The 17,237-nt window shown below is 51.4% G+C and overlaps 8 protein-coding genes across 8 annotated transcripts; 2 read left to right on the forward strand and 6 right to left on the reverse strand.

Moving 5' to 3' along the window:
• Positions 1-1,084: 1,084 nt before the first annotated feature.
• Positions 1,085-1,823, reverse strand: M438DRAFT_333444 (putative mitochondrial import inner membrane translocase subunit; the record flags this gene model as incomplete). Its single annotated transcript, XM_029903604.1, has 4 exons — positions 1,085-1,270; positions 1,330-1,500; positions 1,582-1,677; positions 1,734-1,823. The coding sequence occupies 4 exons, from the start codon at positions 1,821-1,823 to the stop codon at positions 1,085-1,087; spliced, it is 543 nt and encodes a 180-aa protein (XP_029762735.1).
• A 610-nt stretch (positions 1,824-2,433) lies between these two features.
• M438DRAFT_373105 (uncharacterized protein) lies at positions 2,434-3,924 on the reverse strand (the record flags this gene model as incomplete). The annotated part of the gene is made up of 2 exons (XM_029908396.1): positions 2,434-2,641; positions 2,693-3,924. The coding sequence occupies 2 exons, from the start codon at positions 3,922-3,924 to the stop codon at positions 2,434-2,436; spliced, it is 1,440 nt and encodes a 479-aa protein (XP_029762736.1).
• Positions 3,925-5,230: 1,306 nt separating this feature from the next.
• On the reverse strand, positions 5,231-7,219 carry M438DRAFT_259768 (DNA ligase/mRNA capping enzyme; the record flags this gene model as incomplete). Its single annotated transcript, XM_029899756.1, has 1 exon — positions 5,231-7,219. A coding segment is annotated over one exon (1,989 nt), but the record flags the coding sequence as incomplete, so codon positions are not given.
• Positions 7,220-7,540: 321 nt separating this feature from the next.
• M438DRAFT_353671 (uncharacterized protein) lies at positions 7,541-8,386 on the forward strand (the record flags this gene model as incomplete). Its single annotated transcript, XM_029906893.1, has 2 exons — positions 7,541-8,269; positions 8,321-8,386. 2 exons carry the CDS (start codon positions 7,541-7,543, stop codon positions 8,384-8,386), a joined length of 795 nt encoding a protein of 264 aa, XP_029762738.1.
• A 331-nt stretch (positions 8,387-8,717) lies between these two features.
• M438DRAFT_269366 (ERG20 farnesyl diphosphate synthase) lies at positions 8,718-9,755 on the reverse strand (the record flags this gene model as incomplete). The annotated part of the gene is made up of 1 exon (XM_029900322.1): positions 8,718-9,755. The coding sequence occupies one exon, from the start codon at positions 9,753-9,755 to the stop codon at positions 8,718-8,720; it is 1,038 nt and encodes a 345-aa protein (XP_029762739.1).
• Positions 9,756-10,024: 269 nt separating this feature from the next.
• Positions 10,025-12,496, forward strand: M438DRAFT_343986 (TPR-like protein). Its single transcript, XM_029905112.1, has 4 exons — positions 10,025-10,340; positions 10,395-11,067; positions 11,124-11,307; positions 11,360-12,496. Exons 1-4 carry the CDS (start codon positions 10,240-10,242, stop codon positions 12,343-12,345), a joined length of 1,944 nt encoding a protein of 647 aa, XP_029762740.1. The 5' UTR covers positions 10,025-10,239; the 3' UTR covers positions 12,346-12,496.
• A 139-nt stretch (positions 12,497-12,635) lies between these two features.
• M438DRAFT_363726 (mitochondrial succinate dehydrogenase subunit C) lies at positions 12,636-13,404 on the reverse strand (the record flags this gene model as incomplete). The annotated part of the gene is made up of 3 exons (XM_029907666.1): positions 12,636-13,174; positions 13,239-13,314; positions 13,365-13,404. The coding sequence occupies 3 exons, from the start codon at positions 13,402-13,404 to the stop codon at positions 12,733-12,735; spliced, it is 558 nt and encodes a 185-aa protein (XP_029762741.1). The 3' UTR covers positions 12,636-12,732.
• A 2,031-nt stretch (positions 13,405-15,435) lies between these two features.
• On the reverse strand, positions 15,436-15,773 carry M438DRAFT_178278 (uncharacterized protein). Its single transcript, XM_029899174.1, has one exon. It carries the CDS (start codon positions 15,704-15,706, stop codon positions 15,527-15,529), a length of 180 nt encoding a protein of 59 aa, XP_029762742.1. The 5' UTR covers positions 15,707-15,773; the 3' UTR covers positions 15,436-15,526.
• Between the last annotated feature and the right edge of the window lie 1,464 nt (positions 15,774-17,237).

Consider the following 17,237-nt stretch of genomic DNA (forward strand, 5'->3'; position numbering starts at 1 on the left):
TGCGTGCGTACGAACAGGCTAAAAGGACAAGGCTTTTGGCTGGCAGTGGCAGATTGCCAAAAGCTTCGCTTTCGCCTTCTCTCGAGTAGAAGGCAGGAGAGTGAGTGGACTGTGGAGAGCACTGGCCTTCGGGGCCCCACCAAGCGGCAGACGAACAGGCAAGAGCGCATCTTGCCCTGCTCTTCTCCATACCCGCTCCCGCACCCGCATCTCTCCTCGTACAATCTATGCGGAGAAGCGGGGCGGTTAAATATGATATATGTATTGGTGGATTTTTGTAAAATGAGGTTTTGAGGTTTGAAGAGGCCTCGGCTTCTGTCAGGATATGTGGCTGCGATAGTTGGTGTTTCAACATGATCGTTTCTCCCAAGACATTTAGTATACCAAGACACCGGTTGATGGGAAGGCTTGACTTTACACAACGCATACTATCAAGCAATACCAAGCAACTGTGGCAGTGGCATACAACACATGAGCCTCCAAGATGCATATACTATCGACGCATCATACGCCGAATCTCGCTTGCGTATGCAAAATGCCCTTCGTGACCTTAACCCAGAACCCAGAATCGTGAAATTTCGAGTTGGCTAAATTCAAGAGGGGCCATTTTCTCTTCTATCCAAGCGGCCGCATGACATTAAATGTCTAGAACCATCGAAGCATGCGTACGCCTTGCGGATATTCGATCTGATCTGCCGGCTCTGCCCCGATGCAAAGAAGCAGGGGCAAATCGTCTCATAGGACAATATAGAAAGCGTGTTCGTTTAGCCGTGCCGAGATGCTTGCGATCGGATGGACGGAGGCTCAACTCTGAGCCGATGCTGGACGGATACAGCTGGAACGCGTCAATACTGCAGACGTGGTTGGAGAGCGGTATGCCGTAGGTAACGTGGTATATGCATACTCGGAACAACCAGAACAGGCAGATATCTTCCACCAAAACAGGACAAGAGTCAAGATTTCTCTCTTTGTACGCCACAAATACTCCATATGGTCGGTAAGACCAACAATGCCCTTTAACGCCATTTTTCTCAAAACCCAAAATGCTCCTAGTATTACAGAAGGGACCGGACGTCCAGGATATCTAAGCGATCGGATCGGCGGAGGTGTCGTCGTTCGGCATGCGCATGTAGTAATCGATAGCGGCACTGAAACCGGCAAACCCAGCGCAACCGAGAGCAGCGGCCTGAGGACCGGCTTTGGCAGCGAGAGCGCCGCCTGTGATGCAGCCAGCTGCCACACCATTGTAGAGATCGTTCTTGGCGCGGAACTGTGTAGTTGTTTTGTCAGCATAGACCTATGCACTTTGGTGATGAAGATCCAACGTACGCCCTCAATACAACATTCTGTTCCTGCGAAGATGGAGCCGACGAGGCCGAAGTTCTTTGCGCTGCTCCAACTCGCTTTGCCCATCTCTTTGAATCCTTGTCGTAGTTGGTCTTTTACTGGCAGTTTCGTAATGGCGTCTGTTCCAGCCGTCATGGGTGCATCGTAGCGCATCTAAATTCAAGATATCTGTCAGCCTATGTCCAACCTTGGTGTGCTTTTTGAGTGATGATTGTCATTGGCAGAGATACTCACACTCGACATGAAAAGACCAAACAGACCACCAAGACCGAAACCCATGACACCAGACATGGCAGTCTTAGCAGGGCACGACTCCATCGCTTGTTGCATCTACCCTCTTGTTAGTCTCTTGCTCACAAGTACCAGGCGAGAATGCGCATGCGTACGTATTTGATCATCTGCTGCTCCTTCAACTTCTGCTCGTCCAAGCTGGCGTCACCGCTCAGGCCAGGAGCCGACATGCCAGGGAAAGCCATGGTTTCGTAAAGTTGGTGTACGGGACTTTGCGCGCGCAACGAGAGGACAAAAGCACTGACAAGGTGTTTGCGACCAACGGCGACGACCTTGATCAGCGCCAAGATTTCTGAAAGTTGCGGCGAAGCTTGCGGAGGAGCTTAGGTAATCACCGAGATGGTATTGCCAGGGTCATCCCGGAGACATGCTCATAAACTTTGTTATCGTCGACGACAGCACCGCCTCAAGCTCGATGGACCTGGATTCTACATCGTTCGATGACCATGGCGAAGATGCTACCTACATGGCAGATCCAGGCCATCTGAACATCATGCAGAAAAGTTATGGCGATGAGTCCTTGTCAATTGAACTCAGTCTTGAAAACACCTCAAAGCACCATTCGTCTTGCCAGACCTTGATTGCACTAGCTAGCCACAGGAAGGAAAACGTGTTGCAATCACCGTCAACATGGCTATCGTGCCATGCTGGTATCGAAATAGAGGTTAAAATTGGAATATGTCCATAGACGAATGCAAGTTGCATCGTCTGAAATCTACTGTAAATGTCCTGCTACATACATGCCGTGAAAATTGCCTCGTAGCCAATGATATGTGATCGTATCCACACTCAATTTCAATCATTCTTGGTCTCCTTGAAGGATCCTGCCGGAGAGATGGCTCTTCCCAAATAATCGCCTTGTCTTTCACCATCACCAGGAGAAGGCGTAAGACTCTTCTCCCATTCATTCATGAGATGCGAAGCAGTGCGTCGAAGATTACTCGGCGCTAGCTTGTTTAATGCTGGCCATGGGAGCGAGTCTCGCTTAGGGTCTCTGACTGAACTGAGTAAAGGGTCAGCGTGTGATGTTGTGACTGGGACGGGTACGACCGACCTCATGCTAGTCCTGGGACTGGTGCCATCAGGACTTGGAGAGGTTCGTGGTTCAGATACCGATGAATTTGATCGCGAAGGTTTCGGTTCTGGTTCTGGGATAGTAGCCTCCCAGTTTTCCCAAGTGTCAAGAGATGTGGTTGAGGCACGATTCGCTTTGGCGGGAGGATGCGCTCCCTTCTTTGAAGATTTACGGACGATAGGGGGATTGGCAGGCTTGGGTTCTTCCAATCCATGTTCTTTCCAGAAAGAGTTACCAATATCGAGATAAGCAATTTCCTCAGCAGCAGATGGAGCTGGTGAGCGAGAAGTAGTCCGTCTGCTGCCAGTCGTAGCACTTCTTTTCAGTGGCTGCGGGTTTGGAGATGGCTTGAGGCTGCCTCTACCAGAGTGAGGTGCAGGAGACCTCGAGAGGTTTGGAGATTGGGATTGTGTTCGCGAAGTAGTTCCATTGACGCCCTCGTCACCAACAGTGGCCTGTCTCAAGTCCTCGATAAAAGTCCATAGGCCGTCTCGGAAGTCGGAAGCCATTTGTTTGCCTGTCTTGAGCAGAACCTCACGAGGTAAGCCCAAATCGATTGCATCGTCTGCTGTGCGCGCAACCTCGGTAGTCAGATCGGCATCGGTCGGTACGCGAGAAGGGTGTGGAGGACGGGAGTCTTGTTCGGGACGTGGGATCTCTTGTGGGCGAGGTGGCGGTGGGCGCATGGCCTCTGGTGATAGCAACGACAAGGTACGAGCATGGCGAGATCCTGAGAAGACGGTACGATTCGAGGTCTTATTGCCATTGAGCAGTGCTCTTCGCCGCTCCATATCCTGTTGTCGGGAGACTGGTATGACTTCGGGTGCTTCTGTTGTTGTGCGGAAGGACTGAAGCTTGTGTACTTTGCGAGGATCGTGTTGGCGCTTCTTGTGGGCCTCGTGAGCAGCCCATGTCTGCTTGAGACGGTGCAATTCGTGCTCGGCCTTGACCAGCTCCTCTCTTAACTCCAGCACGCGTCGTTCGTGGGCGGCAAGAGCGGTAAGGAAGGCCGAATCTGTTGGTCCTGCAGGAGGAGCTGGCTTCTCAGCCAACAGAGGTGTATACGGTAGCACTGGCGAGAGTGTTGCGGATGTCGGCGACAAGGATGTTTGGATAGGGAATGTGAGGCTGAAGCGCTTCGCCTTGCGCTCTGACATGGAGCGCGAATGAGGACTGACGCCAGATCTGCTCCATGGCCGTTGTGGTTCCATGCTCGGGTTGCTCATGAGCAAAGGTCTACATTCAACTCTTGCATTGAAATGGTCGACGTTCTGTTCTCCGCCGCTGCCCACGTAACATGGTCGGTCTGGAATTAAGGGCATCCGACGACCCTGATGTTTCATTCGGCCAATCAAACAGGGGGCGACCCCTCCACTGACTCGCGCCTTCCTCTTCCGCACCTCAATACCGTCATGATTGTTTGTTTTCCTGCCGGCTAATCTACAACGTCTTTTAATTCCCTTCAACGCTCCTCGTCTTGTTCTACAGTTCGCTTCTGTGCATGATCTTTGTGCAACTCGAACTGATGTCAAGATGTTCTATTTGGTCTGTGTACCCAATCCAATGCCCATGCTCTGAATCCGGCACAGGACATCCGTTCGCGTAGCCCTTGTCTGCCTATCTATCTGCTGCGCTACACATGGCGTCAACTATCCGGTAGTCAAAGATCTCGACTCTTTGCAAGCCCAGCCTCTCAACCTCTGCGTAACAAGTGTGGTATTGTTGCTTCTCTCGAGGATCCACGAGCACCATCTTTCGCATCCCTTTGTACGCCTGACTTTCACACACCGTATCTGTGCGGTTGGCATATCCGTGGCTATCACGGTCCCAATGCACCAAGTCTTGAATTACCAACGCTCCATGGTCGAGCACTTTTTGTCTGACTCTCTCCTTCTCTGCGTCTTGTAGATCTGTTATAAAGACAACCGATTGAGCGAAGATGCATGTGTCTCTTTTCGCCGGCGGCGCAGTTTCCTCGAACTTGCAGCGCCCTTCAGTCCAGCCCGGTTGACGCGTCGCAAGGCTGTTCAAATTCGACTCGACTAGTCTCTGTATGGCTGTCGGAGTGATGTCTGCAAGTGGCGTGCGCTGAAGCAAATTGACACTCTGCTCGACAACGTGCTTTCCTTGTGGTTGCCCTATCGCTGAAGGTGTGAATGCTGTTTGGATGCAGAGTCTCTTGGAGACGTCGTATTTGCCGTCATCCGATTTACGCTTGGCCACTGCGGTAGATGACCCATCCGAACGGTGTTCATCCAAAGGAGACGAATCTGGCGGTGTAGGCAGTGGTGCGTTCTGCTTTTCAGGAGTAATGTGAGTGAGATGTGACGCTTTCGAGTTCTTCCCGCTCTCCAATATAGCAAGCGGCCTAATTCTTGATACGCTCCCGGTATGCGGTGTACGAGCGGAATCGCTACGATTCGATCGTGGAGTGGTACAAGTGGTGCTCGATCGAGGTGTAGTGTTCAGACTATGCCTGGCATACCTTCTCTTGTGGCTATTTTCCAATTTCGTGATCCAAGTGATATTCTCTTGTGTTTCAGACTCTTGAGGAGTTTCCAAAGCTTTTGCAGCCGCCAGTTGCAAATCGTCGAGAGTAATGCAATTTCTCCATGTACGATCTTGATGTAACTTCTTGACACGGGGGTGCCGTAACATGAAGTAACCTCCAGGCGATTTGCTGAACGAGCTTCCTAAAACTTCGAATACCAAGGGATCTCGAAAGCAAAAGTCCATTCGTGGCGTCTCGTCTGATTCAATGTCAAACGTTGAGGAGCCTGACTTGCTGTAAGGCTCTGACAGCAAGCTGCCCTCGATGTTGACCCTCTCTAAAATCTCTGTCGACATGCAATGGTCATATGACATTGTCGCAACGATCTTGAAAATAGGCCTAACACCATCGTTGTCGATAGCCTCTCTGTTCAGTAAGCATCCAAGATAGAAGTGAGTGAATTTCAAATGTAGCCCTGGTCGTTTCTTGGCTTCTTGAGCATTGTATGATGCGCCGACGACAGCAAAGTCAGCTTCGTCTCCAAGACCGGTGATGTAGTCTTTTTTAAGCTTGATACCAGCTACTGAGCCAGGGGCGAAATATGGAACACCGCATGGCTTGAGGACAAGACCTTCATGACGACATGCGATTGACGCAGCGAATTGGTTCATAAGCCTGTGTTCGGCTTTTGGTTGAGAGAAATCGATCACACATGATTCGGCTGGCGCGGCTCGACCGTGGATCTTTTTATAGACGCTGCTGAGTTTCGCTTTGCGTTCCTCAACAGACCGCGACAGGACGGCCTCGTCATCGAACAACAGGAGGTCGAACAGAATGATCATCAAATGCTCACCTGATTGGCGTGGTGAATCATTCTCGTTTCCGAGGAACACGCCTGCACGGGACACGTGTTTGCGTATCTTGTCAAACCCCTGGATGCTGTTCTCCGTATCTGAGAAGACCACAAGTTCTCCGACCAGGATACATGCGCGTTCAAACTTGCACTTATCGCTGCCAATTCGTAGGCATTTTCTGATGGTTTCTCGTAGACCTGCCCGATCTTCAGTCGAGTCTCTACCACTTTTCGAGTAGATTCTCAGCCAGTCCTCTCCTTTGGTAAGATCAACATGAACCTGGCAATATTCCCCGTCGTACTTTCTTTCCAGTAACCACCTTTCTCCGGAAGTCATTTGTAGGCAGTGTTTTATGGACCGAGCCTTGGTGTATTCAGGACGACTAACCTTGATACCAGGAATTGGTTTCAGTGATGGAAGCGCTGTTTGTCTAAGAATATGCAAAGACTGCATGTCTGGACGACTCGGATAGGCGCCAAAAGTCGATCTCAAGGCGGTACACGCGCTTTCAAAATCGTCCTGCATCCACAGCAGATCGGGTAGCAAGAAGTGAACAGATGATAATATCGAGCGCTCGTTCACAGTGACAGGAGAAAAGTCCTTGAGAACGAGTCGCACAAACCATTTTGCCTCGACAGCATGAAGGCGAAGAAGAACATCGGCGAGCGAGGGGTCGTTCGTTGCAGGAGGGCGAAAGGATTGGCGGACCGACGGTCCAGAGAACCTGTTAGCGGCGGCAAGAGCGTGTAATGCGTCATCTACCTCTTGCAAAGTGACAGTAGGGAGAGGCGGCGGGCCACGAGTCCGCAGAAGGCGCTGTAAACATTCTCCAAGGTCGCCATTCCCTGGAGTCTTGAAGGTGGCAAGTTCCTGTCTAGCAGAAGCGCTCAAACCAAGACATCTGCCGAGTAACTTGAAAAGCGAAGCAGGCTGTAAGCTATAGATACGGTCTTTTCTTCTGCAAGGGAGAAACGTTGATAGTAATGCGGAAGTGCCGAATTGATCCAGGGCATCAATGGCCTGGCGGTGAGAGGCAAACCAGGAAGCATGTTGACGATAATGTCTTGACTTTTGTTCAGCCGGAGCCAGAGGAGGGTTGTGATGTACTATCTCTTCGCATCTCTCCAGATAGTCGCAGAGATGAGCAAATTTGAAGGACATTTGCTACAGCATGACGGGTATGTCAGACGGCGAGGAGCACCGGTGATGCCCAAGTAACCAATATGATAAGTGGCGAATAACCAAGCAGTAATACACAACAATGGAGTCGAACAACGAGAAAAAAAAGATGTTTGTTAATGGTACAGAGTGCTTTGTCTGAATGCTGAGGAAGACGCGTTAAAGACTGCGCGTCGGCTCAACGGGAAAACATGGTCCGATTTTGTGCATGTGATTGTGTGGGGGACCCCTCTGTTGATGTTGAGGCTTGGTTGCCTGACGACGATAGTCGACTACTCTCCCTCTCCTAACCACACATCCAGTATGAGTTCGGACGAGAACGTGCACAAGAATAAGTTGATCCTTCGTGGCAGCAAGCAGAGTAGCCCTCTGGGCACTGGTCTCTTCATAGGCCTCCGTAGCATCGACCCGGTGCTTCAGTATGCCTTCCTGGCCAAGGGCATCGCAGCTCCCGCCATTCACAGGCTGGGAGGAAAGACTCTGGCTCAAGGTCCGCCAGTCGTCACAAATACTCTCATCGATCGACTCGCCATGTCGCCCTACCGCTTGATCCTGCTTGCCATGGCAGCAGGCAGTGCCATCAAGCAGAATTACTGGCTTGTCGGCATCTGTCAAGAGGAGTTTCCCCCTCTCTCTGCCATTGAGGTCTCCGTCTTCAACACTGTCTTCAACTCGGTCAACTCGTTGCTCTTCACCTGCTCACTCACCTCTGCCTCGGTCAACGGCGAACACTTCCCGCAGACTCCGTTGATAGTCGGCTCGGCACTCTACGTCGTCGGCATCTTCACCGAGACCTTCTCGGAATGGCAGAGACTGCAATTCAAGAAGAATACCGCGAACAAGGGGAAGGTCTACACCGGTGGTCTGTTCCGCTTCGCAAGACACATCAACTACGCTGGATACACCCTCTGGCGCGCCGGATACGCCTTGGCCGCTGGCGGCTGGACTTGGGGCGCCATTGTTGGCGCCTTCTTTTCGTACAATTTCATTTCCGATGGTATACCAGAGCTCAACAGATATTGTCAGGAGAGGGTGAGTTTGTTCTGATCTTGCATGTTGCGGCTGAGCTAATGTTGCGTCCAGTATGGTGAACAATGGCAGAACTACAGGAAGCAGACGCCCTACAAGCTCTTCCCATACGTTTACTGAGCGAGGTCTCCGACTCCGGAACCGGTCACTGTAGGTAGATGTGGAAATGCACGAATCTTCCTAGAGTGGTGCCCAAGTCAGTCAGAGAGCTTCACAAGGCCCATCTCTTTTGACGGTGCCACTGAAACAGAAAGCGTTGTGCATCGTTACAGCTCGATCATCTCCCGAGATGATTGCAGAAATGCGACAAAGGCTCGCATACATGAGGCGAGGCATGACTTGAGGCTAATTTGATGTTTCCCCTGGTGGGAGAGGAAATTGAACGGATATATTATAATGGCTCTAGAGGTATCTTTTGCAGCATAGCTTGCCCGTACTGTCGACCAAATGTTTACTTGCTTCTCTTGTAAATCTTGCGGAGGAACTCCTCAAACACCTCCTTCTTGAGGCCGTCGCTCTCGTCCACCTCTGCAATGTGTTTTCTAATGTCACCGACCTTCTCCTCCTCGTATGCGTGGTATACCTGGTCAAGCTGCAGCTCGTTGAAGAGAGCCTTGACCTTGGCCTCGTCGTCCTTGTTCTTTCTTCCGTAGTGCTGCTCGAGAACAGCGCGTTGGTCCTTGGAGGCACGCTTCAGAGCCTGGTTGACGAGCCAACTGCACTTGTTGTCCTGAATGTCGGTGCCAATCTTGCCCAGAGTCTCGGGGTCGGCGTAGTTGTCGAGGTAGTCGTCCTGAACCTGGAAGTACTCGCCCATGGGGATGAGGATATCGTGTGCCTGCTTCAGGTTCTTCTCGGTGGCCAAACCGCAGAAGTGCAGGGCGAGAGCGACGGGGAGGTAGAAGGAGTAGTATGCGGTCTTGTAGATGACAATGAAGGTGTACTTCTCCAGACTGAAGTTGTCGAGGTCAACGTTGTCCTCAGGGGCAGTGAGCAAGTCACAGGCCTGGCCCAGCTCGGTCTGGAAGGATACTTCGTGGAACAGCTCCATCAGGTCGACGTAGTTCTTCTCTTGACGGAAGTACTTCTTGAGAAGGATGTAGATGGCGCTCTCGAGCATGAAAGCATCGTTGATAGCGATCATGCCGACATTGGGCATTAGGTACCAGCAAGGAGAACCGCGGCGTGTCTTGGACGAGTCCATGATATCGTCTGAAACGAGGAAGAAGGCCTGGAGCAGTTCAATCATCCAGCCGAGGGTGGCAGAGCGGAAGTACTCCTCCTCGGTGAGGTCACGCTTGAGAAGCAGAGACGATGTGTCGACGACTGACATGCCGCGGTTGCACTTGCCGCCAACTGTGTTGTGCTGAAGGGACTCCTCGAACCATTTGAGAGCCTGCTGGGGGAGCTTGTATTGCTTGCAGTGGTCGCTGAGGTCCTGGATGAGCTGAGGAAAGACCGACTCGAACTGCTTGAGAGTGGTAGGCATGATGGTGGCAGTGGTAGCGAGGCGCAAAGAGGGTATAGGGGACGGGGTGTGGAGGTCGAGTCGCAGTGGGACGATGGATTGGCAATTCAGGATACGGCGATGACCTGCAGAGCGCAGTAGTGACAAGGAGCGAGCGAGAGGTGGAATGGCGACAATACTAAAGAGTGTGGTGCAGAATCAAAAGTCGTCCGATTTGTTGGCGCAAAGTAAATTGAGCGACCTTGACAGCCCGCTCTCTTTCCCCTTGCGCCGCAAGACCCTTTGAGCCCCACCAATCTCGACAGACTGTCGCGACTCAGTCGAAATTAACAATTCGCCATAATCACTGCACAGCTAGTCATCATCGACCACACCAGTCTGCACGTCGCTGGTCATAGAATATACTGCTGTCACGAGTGGGAGCTATTCCGATGTTGCGTTTGTGAAACATAAACATCAACAAAACAATTCTGGGCAAGCCGACCATCAATCCGACATCTCCGACATGGCTACATTATCTGCCGAGCAAACACTACAATTACGCACTCAGTTGCATCAAGCTGTAATAGCATGTAACGATCGCTGCTTATATCGTTCTGCAAAATGGTGCGTACTCCGAGAAATCGCCAATTCGTACCCCTTCTGATCAAGTGACAATAGGGCCGCAGAACTTCTCAATTCGTTCCCAGAACCAGACCACGACTTGGATATTGCCTCGGACACAGAGCCTAACTCCCCAACCGGTGAAGGCGATCCTTGGTCCAACTTTCAATTTTCACAAGATGGACACGAGGCCCGTCTGGAACGCAGAGAGTATCCCAAGTTCCTCATGGCCAAATCTTTCTTCGATTGTCGAGAGTTTGATAGGTGTGCTGCCACTTTACTACCCAGTCTGGTGCCCCAGGAGCCTATCACACGAGATCCATCAAACGTTACGACGAAAAGCAAGCCGAAGTCAACGAATTCCTTACCTGGTATACCACAGCTGAGCCAACGTTCACTCTTCCTCGCCTTATACGCAAAGTACATGGCTGGTGAGAAGCGAAAGGAAGAGGACAGTGAAATGATCTTAGGCCCTACCGATGGCTCTGTGACCTTGAACAAGGAGCTAAGCAGAATATCTAACATTCTCGATGAACATCTAAGTGCTCGTGGAGGCCTCCAGAGCACAAATGAATCACAAGGCTTCCTGGAATACCTATATGGCATCGTTCTGTTGAAAGGCAAGAACGATGTGCTTGCAAAAGCGTGGCTTCTGAAAAGCGTAAACCACTGTCCATGGAATTGGGGCGCATGGCAAGAGCTTGCAGACCTCCTGAGCTCTGCCGAGGAGGTCAGTGTATTCGTGACCGAAATGCAGTTATACGTTTTGCTAACAAGTAGTTGCAGCTCAACGAGATAACTGATCACCTGCCGCAGAACATCATGACCTTCATGTTTCACATCTACTGTAGTCAGGAGCTGTTTCAATCCACGGAAAAGGTCCATAACGAGATCAATCAAATCAGCAGTATATTCCCCAATTCTGCCTTCTTACAAACTCAGCGCGCTCTGCTGCATTACCACTCGAAAGGTATGTCTTTGCATTCTGAACCTTCTCGTACGATTTTGTTGACATCCTGCAGAATTTGAGGAGGCCGATGGGCTGTTCGCTGACCTTCTCTCGCGACACCCCTATCGACTTGACTCGATGGACTCATATTCGAACATCTTGTACGTGATGCCATCAAGGCCGAAACTAGCCTACCTCGCATCTGTGGCATCAGCAATCGACAAATTCCGCCCCGAAACCTGCTGCATCATCGGAAACTACTATTCACAATGTTCCGAACACGAGAAAGCAGTCATGTACTTCCGCCGCGCGCTCACCTTGGACCGACAATTCCTCTCCGCTTGGACTCTGATGGGCCACGAATACATCGAACTCAAAAACACACAAGCCGCCATCGAAAGTTACAGACGCGCTGTCGATGCAAACAGAAAGGATTACAGAGCATGGTACGGTCTGGGTCAGGGCTATGAACTCTTGGACATGCACTCGTATGCTCTGTTCTACTTCCAACGCGCGGTGGCCTTGCAACCCTGGGATCCTAAAATGTGGATGGCTGTTGCAAATTCCTTTGCCAATTGCGGTAGATTGCAGAATGCGATAAGGTCATACAAGCGCGCTTTGGTCGCTGGCAGCTATCTTGACAATGGCGGCGGTGCGGTAAGTTTCACGTCTTCGGCTGACCCTCTTGCTGGAGCTGTTGGCGGTGCTTTGGATCCCGAGATACTGTATCAGATTGCTTTGCTGTTTGAAAGAGATAACAACATGGACGAGGCATCGGCATACATGGAGCTTACGCTGGCTCAAGAGGAGGGGCCGGATGAGGATGACCTACCTCCAGGAGCACCATTGTCCAGCGCTGGGGGAGGCATTGGCATTACACAAACGACAAGCAAGGCAAGACTATGGTTGGCCAAATGGAGTTTTGTCAAGCAAGATTGGCAGCGGGCGTCAGAACTGGCGAATGAACTGTGTCAAGATGGAGTTGAAGTAGAAGAGGCCAAAGCTCTGGTGAGAGATGTGAGAGCGCGATTGGAAGCCGAAGGACATATAGGCGGATGAGAAAAGCAACATTTGAAGGCTAGAGAGATTAGCTTGGGAGTCTCCAGATGATTAGCAGTAGCGAACATTACCCTTGTCTCAAACGTAGTCGTTGCGTCAAAGCAGATACACATACTAGGCCCTATGCTTCACATGCAACTAGTATTCCACATGCCGATTTCAATAACACTGTCACTGACACATAGTCACGTTCACAGAGAACGAGTATGATCGCGCAAGGAAGGCAAGCTGAAGCCTCGAGAGCGGGATATTCGAAGTGGAGAGAAGCTCAAGTCAAGAATAAAGTTTTTGTTGTCGGAACAACTCAGGAGGAAATATATTCATGAGAAAGACAGAACTTGGGTAAAGAACAAAAACAACATCATGCCAGGAGAGAGAATGGGACATCTACAAAAGGGCCAGAACCAAGCTGGTGAAGACGCTCAGTCCAACGACGGACCAGCCGGTGACCTGGACCTGCTTGTTGGTAATACCCTTGCCCATGTCCCACATCAAGTGTCGCAGGCCATTGAAACTGTGGTAGGTGAAGGGGAAGCTGGCGACGAGCTTAGCCAGGATGGCGAGGGCAGCAGGCCATGCGGCGAAGGCAGCGGCAATGCTGGCGCTCTCGACGTGCCAGCCGAAGGCGGGAGCAATCAGGTATGAGAGGCCGAAGAGGTAGAAGGTACCGGACAGGGCGACACCAGTGACACGGTTGAGGGCGGAGCCGTACCAGGTGATCTGAGGCTTGTAGATACCCAAGTGAGGCGAGACGGGGCGGTTCAGGCGCTGCTTGGCCAAGATCTGTTGCGAGGCCTCGTTGTCGGAGACGGTCTGGAAGGCGGCACCTCTGCAAGTGGGAGATATGTAAGTTTCGTGGAAGCTAGAGCGGCACAAGTGAAGACTGTTCGTACCTGAACTGAGTCAAGCCGGTGGTTGCGAGAAGTTGAGGAGCGCGCGATGAGAGGAGCGCAGGCTGGCGGACCGCCACTGTTGTTGTGTTAGTCAATGAAGCTGAAGGAGGACATGGGTATACGCACAGCGGCGCGCTGATTGAAGGCCAAGTCTCTGAGCAAGCATTGTGATTATCGCGTCTACGTCTTCGTCGTCAAGTGCAGATAACTACAAGTGCTGTAGCAACATCGAATCCCCGGCTTCCTTGGATCGAAGTCGCACCCTCTGCCCGATGGCCGAGGCTAGCCTGTAATTTGGCTGACTGTGATTGGCCAAATTTCCACGTTCGGAAGCTTGGCGAGCAGCACGCGCAGCACAAAACTCCTGCTTTCCGAATTCTTTTCTTCCTTTCTTTCAACATGGGACCTGGCACCCACCGCTTGGACTATCTCAGTATGATATACCGGTGTTTTTTGTCTGACATTCTGTCAGACCCCATTCCAGGTCTCTAGACCGAACTGCCCGTCGTTAATCGCCCATTATTGCCGTGACCTATGGCTCGGTGGGTTTCATATTCAGGGCCACATCTCTTTCGTCTTCTATCACAATTTGCACAATCCTGCCTCGATTGGGATGTCTCTGCAGTCCTTCCTGCTTCGCGTCCATGTTCCTATGCTTTCTCTTGCTTTGAGCAACAATCGCTGGCGATGATCATGATGTTGCCTTGTGCAGCGGAAATGCGACGCACTGTCTACGGGGTCCCAATTCCTCTGTTTCGTGTCCCGAGGTATTTCCGCGGTTCTGCGAATCAACTGGGCAACCCTGTCTGTCCCTGTCAACACTTTTCCGTGGTCATCTTTCTTTCATCTTTGGAATGTACGGATGCAGACAGAGGCCTCCAGACTATTCGCCGATATCCCTCGTCATAATTATGAGAAAGTACCCGACGTCTGCCATCAAATGCACAACAAGGACGTTCACGCTACGTAGCTAATGCCGGAAGTCTTTTTACAAGCAATTTACAGCCTCAACGGAGCCTCATTAGCCATCGGAAACGAAGTGTTGCGGACAAGCTATGCCGTAACTCTCGAGTCCTTAACTGGCCCCTGAAGGGCTTTACACCGCGCATGTCCCCACTGCTGGCTGCCGAAACTCTCGCCGGCTGTACAAGTCGGCCAGTAAGCCGTCGCCCAATATCAACCATCCGTTCGTCCAAACTTTACTATGCCGCAATGTTTGTTGCTGCTGGTCGGCATAGCCATCATGTGGTTCACACTAATATAAGTACGGTATTGCTATACAATGCCGGACTGACGGCTTCTGTGTCATCTCACAGGGATGATAGATGATTGGCGTCTATTCATTGGTCTGGTGCAATTTTCTTCTTGCAACAACGATCTCTTCGTCGGCCGTGTCACACTTCATCGTTGAGCATGTGCAGGTCGAAGATATTTGTCTTCAAGCGCGTGTGTCTCGGCTTGGCCGAATCGTTGCATCCTCCCAGATCCACCATCGCACCATGTTGCTCTGTTGAGCCGTCTGATCGATTGTGATGCCATGCCGTGGTCCCATGGAGTACGAGGATTTAGGAGATGTTGGCTAGCTAACCTTGCTGATCTCCTTTTCGGACTACCGTGGTTTAAGCAATCCTATTCCAGCCCAGGGCTGCATCCTGCGGTTGTTGAAACGATAACCTCTTCACGGGCGACTTCGGCTGACATTCTGTAGGCATGATCGAGCCATTATCTGCCACAAGGTTAAGCGGTTAAGTCAGTCAGGTTCGCATCTGAATCCGTACTTGTTAGTCAACAGAGGCGTAGCATATGTTTTTCTCCATCTCAGCCAACCACACCTTTGCATCTCCGTTCTTATTTCTCTACATCGACCATTTTCTATATCTGAAAAACCGAAACTTTAACCAGAATTGACTTTCTTACTGCCATCCCTGGCTGATTCACGCTCCAGGCATGGAGCCGAGCTCGTGGAGTCGCCAACGGCACTCTCTCGAGTCAGAATTAGGTCACAACGGATGTGCGGTACCTGTGTACATACCCTGCCAGAACCCCTTGACCGTTCGTCAAATACATGAGGGAACACTTGAGTTTGTTCGCTACCGCCGAGTATGAATCCATGATTCCAAATAGTCTTCAAGGCGCCGTGAGTCTAAGGCAATGACCTCACCTTAACTTGAGCCTCCCCAATGTGTTCCCTCTTTGACTGCTGTCAGCTTAACTTTTGCACGTTGTTTGTAGCCCTTGCTGCTTGACAGCTCCGTTTTCCAACTGGCAGTGGCGTGTGCTGGCGCTTCTTACGTGACGAAACCCCAAGCATGATGATGCCGACTTTTCTGTCTGTCCATAGGCAAATGACGGGTTACGTAGCGAGATGACATGGCAATCGAAGGGACTGCAAGACAGCTAGTCATGTTTGTGGAAACAGATGGCGAGGGACTAGCCACTTTGGATAGTACCAGCGATGGGGAAATCATGACAGACTTATCCAGGTCGTCGGAATCGTGCACTGGCGGCACAGAAATGCAAGCACACACTGCAGGCCTCATGAGATCTCAGCCCCCGGAGACCGGCGCCGGGTCAACCGTCGTTTCGTTAATTAGGTCAACCCTAAAAGCCAAGAGTGATTCTTGATTCCTGTCACGACCTGCGACTCACCATGCTGCGTGGATACCGATGGATTCTGCTTGCGTTCCCCGACGGCCATGGGTTGCAGAGCCGACGGCCGCCGGTTTCGTCGAGTGCTACTCGATAGAAACGGCGTTGGTCTTGGTGCGGATCCGTCACAGGCTCGCATGTACATCTAACCCCGCTAGTCAACTCAAATATATTTGTTACGCACGTACAGGACGCTGTTCTGCATACATCTGCAACAGCAATTGGTGTGCTTGGCCGATCGCCATGTAGATCAGTCATTGACGTTAGGGGAGAAACCCATACAACAAATGCCGTCAGTGAAGGTTTCTGGAAAGACATTGGCAGGGTATAAATCGGTCAGGAGCCAGCTCCGTTCGTCATGCAGAAGGATTATTGTTTGCCGCCGAGGGGAACCAATAGAGTAGATGCAGGCCTGTTAGCATGGTCGTCGCCAATACATGAGGTGGAGGACCGCCGGTTCCGTGCAGCATTATCAGATGCATACCACATCAAGAAGGAGGGCTGTTAGTAGGAGAGATACATTCAAAGCTCGGGCCGCCTCCGTGTTACGGAGGATCCAAGAAAATGATGTACCTAATCGATCGTGATGTACTCAGGTAGTAGTGGTGAGCTGGCCCTCTTTAGCAAAGCTCGTTTGCGCAATCTCTTGGTCGGTAACAGGATAATAGGCTGTCTAGGGCAGGTTTGCGTATGCTTTTTCCTCGCTTGATTGGGGTGCATCTTTGGACGGACCGACACGTCTTGTTGGTTGATGGGCCATGGCCTAGAACCAGAGCCATCGCGGCACCGCATCCGCGGTGACGAGCATTCTGCGAATGCTGGGTTGGCGGTCTGCAGAGAGCCACATGCAAGCCATCCTAATCCGTATCTTGCTATACCCTGTCTCTGTTGGGCCAAGTAGTGAGTCGATAATAGTGTGGAGGAAGAAGCGCGAATCAGTCTCAACGTGCAAACGCGTTTTAGCCATTCGGAACCTGGCCGGCGACGGGGTGCTGAACCTGACTCGCCTGACGACTTCTGTCGCCCACCATGTCCTGTTCCTGTGAGAGGTGCTGAAAATTGAGTCCGCCGCCGAGGTGGTGACTTCGGTGCTTTAGCAAATTTACTTCGGTATCCATTCGCCGTCGCCGCCCGCCGTCGCTTTGAATTGCCTGCCCAGATCTTGTATCCGCAAAACGAAAATGATCTCGATTATTAGCTTTACACCCGCGTGAGGCGTTTGTTCGATCGGTCTCGGGAGTATCACCAACTGCCTGGACAGTCTCACCAGGATCCGTCCGTTGTTGTGAGCCGGGAAGAGTACCGCTCGCTGTACCTGCCCTAAGCTATTGCCGGCGTCGTGACTTTTGC

Source organism: Aureobasidium pullulans, assembly GCF_000721785.1.
Source record: "Aureobasidium pullulans EXF-150 unplaced genomic scaffold scaffold_5, whole genome shotgun sequence".
NCBI classification, from domain to species: Eukaryota; Fungi; Ascomycota; class Dothideomycetes; order Dothideales; family Saccotheciaceae; genus Aureobasidium; species Aureobasidium pullulans.